Raw genomic sequence first — 15,259 nt, forward strand, 5'->3', positions numbered from 1 at the left:
CATTTTGCCATTAACACCTCCTGACTTATTGACCCAAGCACTCCGTTACACAGCTGAAAGTCCACTGTGATATCTGGCATCCCGCTGTCAGTAGCAGGTCCTGTAAGTTCTGGGTGTTTTCAGGTGGGCCCTTGTTGGATCACACACGTTTGTCCAGCACATCCTACAGATATTCAGACAATGCGATCTGGGAAAATTGGAGGTCAAGACCTCAAGCTAAACATTCAAAGAAAAACGGAATAATTACTGCTTAATTTGAAGAGTTATGCCCATCCCTCGCTTGTCCCCCTGTTGACGAGCTATTAAGTTTTCCTTCGTTGGACCTCTTGTGGTAGGTCTTGACCACCGCAAACCAGCAGCATCCCACTGAAGCTGCAGTTCATAAAAATGCTGTGAAAAAAGGCATTAAAACTGGATTCTTGACTATTTTTTTCTATCAACTTCAATTACAAAATGTACCCTGGCTTTCTCATGTATACCACCATCTGCGCGGAGCCCTTGTCAAAACAATGTTTGTTTGTTTTTTCATACCATCAGTGGTCACTGGGTTATGGATGATTGATCTAAGGATAGGCATCACTTATTTATTCTTGAAATTTCTGAAAAACAAAAATGTAAAACATATTACAGTGGTTCTTTGATGAATTATTAAGCCGCAAGATGACCTAAACCAGTTTCCTCTAAGACAAAAGGCAACAAAAAGGCACCAATCCTGTTAAAATACGGTCACATAAAATGATTTTTAATTTTTCCTCAGAAAGAAAGGAGGAGTGGAGGACATGAGAGGCCTCTACAAACAATGTTTTAATGTAGGCCACTTTACGGTTCACAAATCTACATTCTTTCACAACAGATGTTCTTTTATCCGATGTTGCGTTTTGGAACATCACTTGTGTAAAACACAGACTGTTGACAATTGTATGTTCAGGTATTATTTGCCGTTATGAGCATCCACTTTAACTCTCATCAGCAGCTAACAGGTCATTTCTTTTCAGATGAGAAAGCATGAGAAGAAAAAAACAGCCTAAATGGAAACAGCAACAAATCTGTAATCTGGCTGTGGCTCTGCTGGTCATGCACATGCCAAATGGTCTATTGAGTTTCCTCAGAGGTGAATTGATGACTAGAAGAACGATTAGAAACAAACAGCTTGTGGGACCAACCTCTCATGTCTTTAATCTGCTTTTCTCCCTACAGCAAGTCATTGTCAAACAGAATCAGGACGTGTCATTTAAGTGACACGACGAAACAAACGCTTGATGAGGCGTCACCTGCTACAGCTCAATAAGTGTATTGCAAAAAAATGACAACGGTAATCATCTCCCTTAGGTGTTCTCCGATAATGTGCTAGTTATGGATGTAAATCCATCTCTGCTTCCTGTGGAGTACTAAACAAAATAATGTCAGCTTTACTGTCACTTTATTTAAGGCCATTTCAGTTAAACTGTACATTTTCTAGGCTGACAAGATCTGTGAGTTTTATTGGTATCATCTTCATAAAATGATAACGCTAAATACAATGATTGGACGTTAAGTTACACAATATATGATCATTTTATTTTACAGCTAAAGTGAGGAGAAAACGAACATGTGTGGTCCGTCCGGGTTTAAAGCACGAGATGACTCATTGTTAGAGGGTGTGTGTGTCTGCTCATCAGCCCGACTGTCTTTCATCGGGTGTCCAGGGCAGATTAAATGCACCCTGAGTGACACATCAAACAGGCACTGTAATAGAGACAGAGGGACGCGAGTGTGTTGCATCTCTTGGGAGTGTGATCAGAAAAGCTAAAAAATTAAGAAATTTACTCTTCTCTCTCTTCGTGCGACATTGGTGCTCATTGTGTGTGTGTGTGTGCGGCCATGTATTTGATACGTTGTGGGGACAATTTTCCTAACATATACTACCTTGTGAGGACCAACTGCTCCTTGTGGGGACCAAATCCTGGTCCCCACGAGGAGAAATGATGTTTTTGGGTTAGGACTAAGGTGTGAATTGAGTTTAGGTTTGGTTTAGGGTTAGGTATGTACTGGTTAGGGTTAGGGTGGGGGTCAGGGTTAGGCTGTAGTTAGGGTGTAGAAATGAATGGAAGTCAATGGAAAGTCTCTGCAAAGATAGAGAGACATAACGTGTGTGTGTGCGCAGTTAACTACATAAAGCCTAAAATTACTGTAATATTCCCGCAGTTCAGATTTGGGTGGACTGCAGACTTGTACCATTAATTGTGATATTAAATCCTGAACCACTTCAAAATTTTAATCATGCCAACTCATTTTCTGTGTGATTTTGGAACATTTTTACCATGTTCATGTGATCGCATGTGGAAAACACGGTGCATTTGTAGTTACTCTGTAAAGGAAAAACCAAACTATTATTTGTGTCAAAAAACAAAGACAATTGTTTGTTTTCTAAAACTACCAGAGAAAAATTAATTTGCTGCCTATGTTGTCAATGTTCCTTTCTTGTATGTATTTTGCCACCTACTAGCTCTGCATAATTACATCAACATTTTATAGGAATTTCTGTTTTCTTTTGTTTAAACAGAGAAGAAAACATCCAGGTAAAAAAAAAACTAGTCATATCACAGTCAGTTTCCAGTATAACTCTTGAAATCTGGAGTTCAGATGGGTTGAGAAGAGTGATTGAAAGAAAAGAGGAAACAGCAATCGCAACAAAACAGAAAAAAAAAGATACTTTTTTATTGTGTTACGAGGGTTACATCGTAAAGAAGCTGGGGAATTTAGTAGTAATAGAGAGTCGCAGTGGAGATACAGACACAAACATGTTTATGTTTGTGGGTGCCAAGAGATTATTAACCATACTGTGACAGGCTAAGAAATATTAAATGAAAGCGGATGAAAACAGTGTCATACCTGCTGTTCAAGTCTGGGGGGACAGCTGTGGTCAGAGCACTCAAATAATTTTGAGTTATGATCAAACAGCAATCCATGAACAGCTGTCCAAGATACAGCAAGGAAGCCTCTATAAACATTTACTAAATCTTAGGCATGGCTTTTCATTTTGGAGAAAAAACACATCTGCTGTCATGAAACAAAGAAAAACCTTCCTAAAGCCATCTTGAATTAGCAACACTTTCGATTACAACAATGTAGATTTTTTTATACCTATAATAAAACAATATAGGGAGCAGAATTTCTACATAATTTTATATTCTATTCATCCATTTTCTTCTGCTTTTCCGTGGTCAGGTAGAGAAGGTAACAGGTCCAGGAGACAGTGCCTCTCCAGCTCCTTCTGGGGGATCCGAAGGCAATCCCAAGCCAGAGAGGATATATAACCCATCCAGCAAGCTCTGGGTCAGCCCCATTGTCTACTACCTGCCCAGACAACCTATAAAGGGCGGTGTCCAGGAGGCATCTTCATCAGATGCCTGGACCTCCTCCTCCTCTCCAGCAGAGCAGAGACTACTTTGAGCTCCCCCCAGATGATGAAGCTCCTCACCCCACAACTAAGGCTTAAACCAGCCACCCTATGAAGAAAGCTAATTTCAGTATTCAGCTCATTCTTTCGGTCATGAGCCGTACCCTCAAGACTGCAGGTGAGGGCTCAAACTCAGGCGGACCAGTAAATCCAGAGCTTTGCCTTTCAGTTCAGCTCCTTCTTTACCACAACAGTGCGGAGCAATGCAATCACTACTGCAGACGAGGTCCTGACCCATCGATTCATCTCCCACCTCACCCTCCATCGCCCAAACAACACTCCCAGATACTTGAACACCATTTGAGGCAGAGGCTCACCCCCAAACCGGAGGGAGCATTCCACCAAAATGGTGGCTGAAAGCCTCTTCATTTCACATTTTAGAGACACCAACAGGTTGACTATTGTGTCAGACTAGGTTTCATGCTGTAACTTGACTCAAACACGTGGACGTTTGTCTTTAGCTCTCCTGACCTTTGCGACCTTATCAAGTTGCAGGTGGCAGGAACGTCTCTTTTACATCACAATGGTCTGAAAAGTTGTGAAAGTTGTTAAGCGAAGCAAAAGCTTTGAGTCCATGGCACCATTAAAAAACTATCTCAAGGTAGAATACAATACCTCAGTTTAGATGGCTTATATAACAGTGGGGTCTACAGACAACAGACTAAACCACCGTGACACTTGGCATGGCATTTACATTGTGTAAAGCCTTGTTTCCTTTCTCTACACTGTTGTACAACATATTGAGCATTGCTGCTCCTGAAAAAAAGAAAACAAACAGAAATCCTTATAAAGCCCGGCCCTGGCTTGCATGGCAAGTCTCCCTTTAGGATTCTGTTCAATTCAGCTTATTTATATAATACATTTCAAATTCTTCTCATTGCATACAAAGCCCTGAATGGTCCAGCTCCATCCCATTTTTTAGCAGTGTATTGTCTCCTACAAGCCAACAAGAACACTTCGCTCTCAGCATGCAGGTCTTTAAGTTGTTCCCAGAATTCCCCCCGGATACATAATCTTGAGATTAAAATACAATAATGTAAGCATCATAGCGAGCTTTGCGTTTAAAGTCGCCGCCTCCCACAGTGGGCGATGTCAGTTGCGTGCCGAAGTGTGCGACACTTTCCACTCGTGCTCAGGGCGACAGCTGACAAACTGCGGCGCTGATGTGTTATTTGCTTAATGATGCCACTGCCAGTATGAGGTGGTTATAAAAGGAAATATTAGAAGCTGCCGTTTTGACAGGTGTCATTCAGAGCAAATGTGTCCTGACCTTTTACTGTGTAGGCTGGGGGATGGTTATAAGAAGCAATTCAAGCAAGCTGGCTTCTGCTCGTTTTATATGATTGTATTAATATTTACAATTTGAATTCACGTTATATTTAAAAAGTCAGTACTAAATTTTTTCCAGTGTTGGGAGATATACATTTAAGTTTTGTCCAAAATTTGTTTTTGAGCTCCAGATTATTTGAGACATTATAAAAATACCCCAAAAGTCTAAAAGTTTAAACTATATTGTACTATTTTCACACAAAAGCCGTATTTGGCTTTTATTTAATACATTTTAAGCATGCAATTTTATCATGATAGAGCCTAAAAATAACCCTTTAGGGGTCTCCACTGTAGATCATGCTTTTCTATTTCCTCCTACCCCAGCATCTTCATCTGTCACACCAATTCTCTGCAATCCTTCTTCCTCACATCCATAAACTTTCTGTGGTGCTCCTTTTTTTTTCCCTCCTCCTTGGCAGCTCCATATTCAACCCCCCTTTGTCCAATATGACCACCGTCTCTCCTCTTCACATGTCAAAATAGCTCCAACTGAGCTGTCCCTCTGATATACTCCTTTCTAATCCTCTCCATTACGGTCACTCGAAGAAAGTTTTAACATCTTCATCTCTGCCACCTCCCGCTTTTTATTAGAGCCACCATCTCCGAACCATACCTTTCCCTCTTGCAGCTATCCTTCCGTCCTAAATCACCCCTGACCCTCGTCTCCATCCACCCCATCCCTGTCTGCACGCTCTTCTTCACCTCTCGTATGTTCGGCCCGCTGCTTTGAATGGTTGACCCCAGGTACTTGAACTCATCTACCTTCAATACCCCTACTTCTTGCAGCTGTCTCGCTCTCATTCACTGTCTTGAGTCTACGAATTATCAATCCTCTTCTCTCCAGAGCACACATCCACCTCTCCAGGCTCTCATCCACCACCCCCTACTCTCACTGCAGATCACAATGTCATTTGCAAACATCGTTGTCAGTAGATGAGTGGTTCCCAACCCTGGTCCTCGGTGAACTCTATCCTGCATGTTTTAGTTGTTTCTCTGCTTTGACACACCTGGTTTGAATGAGTAAGTGGTTAACAGGCTTCTGCAGACATCGAGGACCCGCTGAAAAGCAGAGAAACAATGAAAACATGCAAGATAGTGCTCCTTAACGACCAGGGTAGGGAACCCCTGGCCTATAGATACTTTCGTCTGACCTCATCTGTCAACCTGTTCAAATGGCCACTGTAAAGTACAGACTTTTCTATTTTTATTTATTTTTTGGTCTAAAAGACTGAAACCTATCCAGGTAAAAAGTGCTGGTCTATCTGAATTAACCTGAACACAATACCAAAAAGAATGATAAAACCCTCCAAAAATGACACTGTGCAAAGTTTGATCAAATCCTTACGGACTTAGAGTTTCCACTGCTGCCAAAGGTGTTTTAATTACGTAAATCCTTTATAAGATGAGCACAAACCTTATTAAAATGACCTATCAGTTGTTTAGTGTTTTGAAATAAATAGTCATTCTGAATTAGCTGAAAACAACAAGTAGTATCATTCCTACTGAAGGTTGACTGCTCAAGCTCCTGAACTTGGCCAACTTTGACTAAAATTTTACAAAACAGCATTAAAATGGCGTCACAGTCAACAGTCGCTTTCGTGATTTTTTTCTTTTAACACAAACTAAAGACAAAATTCTGAATGTTTCTTTTGAAAGTTCGCTCAGACAGCAATGTTTAAAGTTGAACACCTGAAGAGAAGTGTGTTCCTCAGCATTCTGCGTTTCCTTTCAGCTGAATGTCTTCAAGCTCTGAGCTATTCACGGCATCAAGTGCAAGACGCAGGCTCATGCAGTCAGAAGTTTACACAATCCACTTTCATGCAACACAAACCACCGAGTACGAGTGTTGTTGCACAACAAGATGCTGAGCAGCTCATATGTACGTACACACACACACACACACACACACACACACACACACACACACACACACACACCCTTCTCTTTCCTCTTCAGTCAAGCTGTCAGCAGGCATCAACGCTGAGGGCCAACAATGGAATCGACAAGGCAGATGTGCAAACATGCCTGACACACACCACCTCACCAGCCCGACCTCATCACACCACGAATGAGTAAAACAAAGAATCCTTCTTTCATTTATCTGTAGAGTCTATGTGAAAACTAATTTATTTAAGAGTATTCCATTTGCACAGAATCAGTTTCAAGGCGTAAAATGCAAATGGTTTAAAGGAGAAAATGAACATCGGCCCTTTAGGCCCATTGCCTGGTTTCCAACACCACAAAGTTTAAATTCACTCAGAGCTGGACAAAGACCATGAAAAAGAAACAAATATCTCATTTGGACGACTGTGCCTTTTAGATATTTTGATAAATGAACTTTATTATCTATTCAAGGAGATACTGCAAGTAAGTGGCCAAACTACCAAACAACTACCTGAGACATTTCACCCATGAGACTCTGAAAACATAAAAGTCATTAAATGGTTATAATCATTTCTACTTAGGGCATGTATGGAAAATGCAAAATATTTGGGCGCCAAATAACTCGCCTGGTTGCATTGTTACAAAGCAACGGTGACCCCATTATGGGCTGTCAGCCTCATGAATCGTGTGCCTTGATAAGAAGAACATAACTGCCATCAGAGCCCACTGCACCTGGAAACAGAGTTACTGTATTAGAGGATGGTTATTAACGACGATGTTGCTTCTGTTCATTTGACGAGACGCAGGTGAGGCGGGAGGTGGCCAAGAGGTTCAGACACTGCCACATACCTATAACAGGCGCACGGTTATAACAAAGTAAGGTTTATTCACAGCAAAAGCACTGAAAAGCCCATGGGAGAACCAAGACTGGAGACACTAAAGGTCAAATCTATCAGCACCAGCTCATAATAACTGAGGTGGGTAAAAAAATAATAAAAATTGGTAAATGAAGAATGTAAAGCCATGAGCCACTTTAACTGTATTTGTCAAAAAAATTTAAAAACAGAAATTAAACCAGCTCTGAAAATCATCCTGATCATAGTCTACAGGCCCCGGCAAAGAGACGATCGATACTGAGAAAAGCAAACTTACATTGGTTAAAATGAGAAAATATATCTAAATTACAAGAAAGCTACTCCTATACATAAAATGAGCTTCTGTTTTCACAAGACCAGAAATGGAAGCTCATATCTGGAAATCATCAAGGGAAAACTGAAGAGAAAGATGGTGAACTGACCTTTTCCAGATGGTATAGCCTTTAATCCTGACTACAGAGTCCTGCTGGGGACATGCAGACTGGAGAGGCCTGATAAATCAGACTCAAATGCCACTGTGAATCTGCATTTGTATGCATATCTTAACAAAAAAGGGATACAAGCGCTTTGAAGTGGCTCCACTTGGAAAGAGCCACGCTGACGGCTAAAATGGCCGAGTGCTGAGATGGAAGGCTTCACAGACCGCATCGCTTAATCAAACGCCGCCTGGACCTTCGCCTGAACATGGACCGCCTTGGTTGGCCTTGTATTAACCTGGTAATAAATGTCCAAAAAAAAAAAAACGCAACAAACTGTTCCGGTTGTACTGCTGTGACGATTTCAGAAAGTCAAAAACCTAATAACCACGGAAAGGTTCGCGTAAGGAAAACATTTTACTTAAATTTAACAAATCCATGAAGTATGACAGAGATAAATTTTTCTAGACAATCCTCTTTGCAGTTAGTGTAACACTGCAGAATTAAACAAGCACATATCAGTCATCTGTGACTTAGGGAACAATAATAATAACAAAAAATGAGTTGAGATCACAGTATTTCAACAGAAATATGAAGAAACTCCTGCCTGATTTGACTCCAGGCTGCACCGGATGTGCTACAGCTAGCTGCTGCTGCCACCGTTTTGAGACTGGAGCCGTTTACAGACTGCAGTGTTCAGACTAGCCGTTAGCTCATCAGTCCTGTCAGACGTAAACTCTCCAAACTGAGGCTGTTCGTGAAGCTATAAAGGTAAGACGTGAATTGTGCGTACCTGTCACCAGCGTACTTCCAGCTTTATGTTCCTGTAAAACTAATCTAAAATCCTGACAGTTAAAGCTGACAAAAACGTCCAAAAATCAAGAGCATCGTTTCTTTAGAGAGAATGAGAGAGTAACACAAATTTTATGTTTGCTTTCAACAATGTGTTTCATATTTTTCTTTATGTCTTTAAATAATCATAACTGTGTTTTAGTATAAGCTGATTTAGTTTACGTTATTGCATAAATTGCATAAATATTCTTCTTGTGTGTAAATCTGTGTTTGCAGAGTGACTTTTAATCCTAAACTCCTGTTCTCTATGTTCTCAAATTAAGAGAAACTAAACAGGAAGAGGTGGCAAGTTGTAATATTTCACTGCCCTCTGCTGGACAAGAGTTCAGTTTAAAAATTATTTAAACGTGACGCGAGAAAAACCCAACAAGGTGGTTACTGTTCTACACAAATAATCTTTGAGCCGTCGCAAATGTCATCGGAAAAAGAAGAAAATAAATAAAAAGTACGTAGAGCACAGGGGCATCCAGCGTTGCTGGAGCCGCGGCCAGTAATTAGGCCTGACATTTCACTCTAAAACGGTCATTAGTCACTTCCAAACAGGCCTGATGTGATAACTGTAATATCTCTAAATTGCAGCAATTAGAAACGGTTTGCTGCGGGGGTCTGGGCATTTTCTTTGGCGCTCAAAATGTCAACAAAAGGGGACAATCTCATCAGCGCAGGGAAGATGAAAATGAGCTTTTATTAATGTGTCATTATGATAAGGTGTCCAATATGCAATGTTGGGACAGGAAGTGCTGGTGCTACACGTCGGAGTGAGGGAAGAGCCTGATAACGCCACGTAGAGTTTCCAACACGGGCTACATTTTGGTGACAAGGGATTTGTACCCCATTTGTTACCAGTCTGCTTTAAACTGTTAAAAAGCTACAATTCTTGGGTTTTGGACTACAAGTGAAGAGAACCTAAACACACAGGACCGGCTTTGTGGAATGGGTCAAGTCTGAGATGGTTGAAAAGTAACATTCGCTGAATAAAGCCTTTTATGCAAGGACAGTGATCGGGTGAAGCAGTTTATTCCCATATGATTACGATAATTATTGATTACTCCGATCAAAAGTCTGCATTCTGCAGGGACAAACTGACACGTAAGACCTGATTAAATCAGCGTTTTTTTCCCCTCAAAGTTGCAGGTTTTATTTGTCAAACTTCCAAGCTTTATGATGTTATTATGATGTTAATATGAGGTTTTATTTAAAGAGTGTAATGTAACACTTAAGTAGAAAAATATTATAAAATTTTTGTCTAATCAAAAGATAAACATAGCAAAGTGTTTCACTTCAACGGGACATCTTTTGTAAATTGCTGAAAATTCGCCTCTGGCACTTTTGTTAGTAAATAAATACTACTACTACTACAAATAAAAATAATAATAATAATAAAGTGTCTCACATATGTGCTTCCTAAACTGTCCTTCTTTTTGAAAATTAAACTCTATATTTTATATTATATTTATATTAATAAGGAAACCCCTGATTTGTTAAATCAATCACTGTATTTACTTTGTTGCCCGCCTGCTCTTGTTCGGGCTCGTGGGAAGCTGGTGACCACCTCCAGCGGACATGAGGGGCGAGGAGGGGGTGTTTAGACAGAATCAATGACAACATGAGCGCTGCATATTATCAAAAAATATTGAAGGATAATTTGAACCCATCGGTCGAAAGAGTCCCACGTGGAACACTCCTGGATTTTCCCACCAAGACAATGAAGCCGATCACAGAGCCAAGTCAACCTTTCAGTGGCTGCAGGTTCACGACCTCCTGACCTGAATATAATTCGGCCACTTTGAGGAGATCTAAAACATGCAAGACAACCCAGGACCATCCAGGATTTGGAGGCTTTTCTTCAAGAACAATTAGAATCCTGAATGTTGAAGAAAATAAGAGATCTCAAACAAAGCTTTCATCATCCTCAAGTGTCACTTTAGAAACTAGGAGTTTGAAAACCTCCAAAAAGGAGATCATCTCATTAATTCCTTTAGTGCTGTTTGTCTTATTAACAGCAAAGAGTTTGAGTCCCATGTGTTTTGTCTGACTACTTTTTTTTTCCAGAATTAACATAAACCTGTGAGCACAACTGTAAGGCTACATGCATTGGTCTGAATAAGGTGGTGAAGCAGCACCCTCTGCTGGTTGAACAAGAGAACAACGCAGATAATTTACCAATGAGCAAGTATGAACCCTGAATTTACAAACCCTAACTGCCTGTATGCCTTAAAAGAATTAGCAAATCACTACATTTGGTTTTATTTACCATTTCACACAGAAACCCACCTTTTTGAGCTGTAAATACATGTGGCACAGTGAACGATCAGGTTCATCCTGGAATGGGGAAATTACTTTTAAAACATCTCAACTCGAACAACTGCTAGGTATAAAATTTATACTGAAATTACATCACATGATACTTTTTAAGCATTGAATTTCTACAGTTGTGGCAAGATGTTTAAAGCAAAAACAAAATTAAAATATCAGTTTAAGAGTTAAACAACTTCCTGCATCTATAAGTTTGTGCATGTGATATAAAAATAAAGGTCTTTTCGACGGTACTGATCATTAGAAGCTTTGCTTTTAAAAAAAATCCAGTGTACAGCTTTCAATTTGCACGTATAAAAAAGTAATTGTGTACACCATCAAACATGCATCAGTGCACTTCTACAACAGAAAGACGGGGAAACTTCAAGGATAAGAAAAGATAAGTCAAATAAGAGGAGGGAAGGGAAAGGAACCCACCCGTTTGATGGAGCTGCGGGTCTTCTCCTTCCACTCGTGGCTGCTCAGCTCTATGGTGCAGTGAACAAGCATTTCTTTGTTGTAGGAACCCAGGATGAACAGTCTGTAGGCACAGGACAGGATGAAGAGCTACGGGAACAGTAACAAACACATCTGGAAGCCCCGACAGAAAGCTCAGCTCATTTCTTGTTGTTCCAGAATGACCAAACGGTTCCTTCCAGCTCCACTGTTTCACTGGTGCACACAAGAATCCTGTATTATTAGGCTGTTGCTTTTTTTTATTAATAAAAAGCCCTTTATGCAGCTTCAAAGGTCATCCTGTCTGAAGCTAGTTAAATAATTAATAACAACTATGAATGTGTGATTAACAGAAAGACTTAAGCCAAATGTAAAATGGGTGCTCCTACGTCCAACAGAGTGAGGTTATATTCTCAGTATTTAATAACCTCTGGTTGCTTACTCTGTTCAAACAACTTGTTAAATCCTAAAATACACTATATTCATTCAAATTTAACTTTTACATAAGAGAGTGAAAAATTATGCAGTTTTTCACACAACGAACAAGACCCTGAATGCGGATTAATTTTATATTCCCAGTATTTTATGTTGTGTTTTTATATTTCACGCTGCAGAACTGCTCAGAACTTCTTGTTATGATCGAGGGAGGGTAGAGAGGAGGAAGATGGGATCCTGTCGACAGATTTTGAGCTTTTATTGCCCCCTGACAGATTTTGAGCTTTTATTGCCCCCTGCTGGACTGAGGCCATCAGTGCATGGATCCATCAGAGCCATGTTGACTAATTTCTTCACACCTTCAGTATACAACAAAAAATATTCCAAGAATCTCAGTGGTAGTATCGCCGCCAAATGCAGGATTGATGGCCGTCTCCAAAAGTGTCTGCAATGTCTTTTTGTTTTCCTTTCGAGTTCACAGAAAACGACAGATATGAACATGCTTCCCCCTTCTGGACATTTAAAGCATTTTCCACCCGATGGGTTTAAAAACCGCTGCTCCTAATGAGCAGCTGCACCTGCTCCTACAGGTGGCGTAAACAGGAAACGGCTTCCAAACAGACGCGCACAATGAGGCGCAGGAGAGGGCACGGTAAGAGGAGAGAGTGGAGGATTATAATGGGCAGCCCTCGTTAATAATAGATGAGTCCGATCCAATCATTTGTGGTCTATAAAACACACCTATTGTGAACTCTCTCACACACACACACACACATACACAGCTTGCATGACAAACACACAACTTCTTTGTCTCTTCAGCACAAACAGAGGGCAGGCCTTTCACCAGGAGCAAGTTGTGGTTAATTGATCCAGCTCTTTGGCAAATTAAAATGTTAACAATTTGGCTTAAGACGGGAAGACGGCGTGTTTGTCTGGCGAGGGAGAGTGCGGTCAGCCCCGTTTATAAAGATCTCTGGACGCCTTATGAATATAATAGCAACTGCAGCTGACTACAAGCTGGGCAACGCCACCGTGACATCACAGGCTGTTGCCACCAGGACCCTTTTAGGTCCTGAAGAGACCAAGTTGTAGACAAAAAAGCTGGAGCTGGAGAGTGATGCTAAAGTTAGCTCTCAGTCAGTGGTTCTTTCAGCTGAACTCACTTGCAACGGCTACCCGTGTGTGCCGGTGTCTCACCGCCATCAATACGTAATGCTCTGCAGATGTCAGATAGGGCAGAGGGGAGGAGTCACGTTTGCCTGAAATAAAAGAATCTGTTTTTTTACCTTCAACACTTCAACTACATGTACACTTTAATGTGACAATGTTTGTAATATCCAAGCATTAATCGCCCAAATACTGTGGGAGTCCTTTTTTTTTCCTGTCTCTCCACGAGTTCCACCACAACATTAGACTTTGAGAAATGTTTTTTTATCAATCAATCAATCAATCAAATTTTATTTGTATAGCACATTTCAGCAGCAAGGCATTTCAAGGTGCTTTACATAATTAAAAAATAAAAATAAAAACAGCATGTGACATTGAATAAACAGTAAGAAAGAGACAAACATCAAAAACCTGCACTCTAACCCTAATTTAGCCATAAGCAACTCTAAACAGGTGGGTTTTAAGTTGAGATTTAAAGGCACCCAGTGTTTCAGCTGTTTTACAGTTTTCTGGAAGTTTGTTCCAAATTTGTGGTGCATAGAAACTGAAAGCTGCTTCTCCTCGTTTGGTTCTGGTTCTGGGGATGCAGAGCAGTCCAGAACCAGAAGATCTGAGGGGTCTAGACGGTTGGTACAGCGATAACAGATCTTTAATGCATTGTGGTGCTAAACCGTTTAGTGATTTATAAACTAACAACATTATTTTAAAGTCTATTCTTTGAGCTACAGGGAGCCAGTGTAGGGACTTTAAAACTGGTGTTATGTGCTCTATCTTCCTGGTTTTTTATGCCGAACCAAACTCTTGCACTGTGTAAAACAGACGATGACCGCTTTTAAAGTTTCCTACAAGATAAGGAACTATCAATAAAACGGGGGGGGGGGGATATTGTCTTTCTTTCCTGGAATGTAAGGCTAGAAGGAGGAGGTTTAGCCCTGGAGAGAGCAGGCGTGAGCCGGTATGCGATTTTGAGAAAATAAGTAAATAAATAAAAATACGCCCTGCGTGTGTTATTCCATTTTAAGGCGTTTAAACCGTAGGATGGAGAATCTTGGTGGTTCTGACACCATGGTATACGCTGAAACGGGTAAACGGCCCGTGCCTAGGAGAGAGTTACTGATACTTTCATTTTATTTTAAGTTGCTCTGCCTCTGCAGTGCTGTTGCTCATGGCTGACTCAGTGGCGGTGATGCGGTCAATAATTGGTATTTCTGGAAACTGGCAAAGTTAAGTCCCTTAGTCAGAACTGCTTCCTCAGGTTGTGTCAGCCTTCTATCTTGACAGACTTCTCACCAGCTGGTCTTAAGTGTTTGAGTTGCAAGTGACCTCGTGTTCTCCTCTGGTGGATTCGGACCCATCAGAAACGGGGGCGGCTTTCTGCCGTAACGTATGAGCCGTTGGGTGTTGCCGTTCCTTAGATTTATCGTGTTGGGAAAACTGGGCTCGTTCAATAAAACTGAAAACCTCTTTTGTGTGAAAGTGCTGTTACGGCGAGGTGACCTCTCAGTAAGTAACTCGTTCCGTTTCTTCAGAACGATCTGCTCTTCTATACGGCCTTTGATTGAAGAATCGAAGCGCTGAGTTGTACGCTGTTAGGACTGATGCCTTGTTGTCTGCATCAAAGATAATCTGCAGGTTTCCTTGGCATCTTCTGATACTCCAGGATGTAATGCTCTTAAGTGGTTAAACAGAAGGCAAATGGACGACTTCTCTTGTTTCTTGAAGACGTTTCACCTCTCATCGAAAAGGTGTCTTCAGCTCTGATAGTGGGTTGAGAGTTTCAGGCTTAGAAGTTGTCTTTAAATAAATAATGACAGTCCATCTGAGGCTGTATTCATCTAATGGTAACTCATGGTAAGGACCTGTTTTTTGTTTTTTTTATATCCTGATTTGTAAAACATCAAAACTGAAAGATATCCTTCCTTTTTTTCGTGAGATTAAATCATTGTCAGGCAGATAAATTAGAGAGCTGCAAATTTTGACACACAGAATAGTGATAGTGTTATTTAAAGGGCAACTGTGAAGCAGTCTGTTCAGTAAAATATCATGATTTGAGGTTGTCTTGTTTCCAAACAACAGCAAGAGGGACAGAGCAGGGCAGACAGCCCCAGACT

The 15,259-nt window shown here is 40.8% G+C and overlaps 1 protein-coding gene across 1 annotated transcript in view; it reads right to left on the reverse strand.

The window, feature by feature from the left end:
- pdzd8 (PDZ domain containing 8) overlaps positions 1–15,259 on the reverse strand; it is a 39,637-nt gene that overhangs the window by 13,495 nt on the left and 10,883 nt on the right. Inside the window, exon 3 of the mRNA XM_017421745.3 lies at positions 11,529–11,631. Coding sequence (XP_017277234.1) covers positions 11,529–11,631 — 103 coding nt within the window. The remainder of the gene's footprint in view (positions 1–11,528; positions 11,632–15,259) is intronic.

Source organism: Kryptolebias marmoratus, linkage group LG22, assembly GCF_001649575.2.
Source record: "Kryptolebias marmoratus isolate JLee-2015 linkage group LG22, ASM164957v2, whole genome shotgun sequence".
Taxonomy (NCBI): Eukaryota; Metazoa; Chordata; class Actinopteri; order Cyprinodontiformes; family Rivulidae; genus Kryptolebias; species Kryptolebias marmoratus.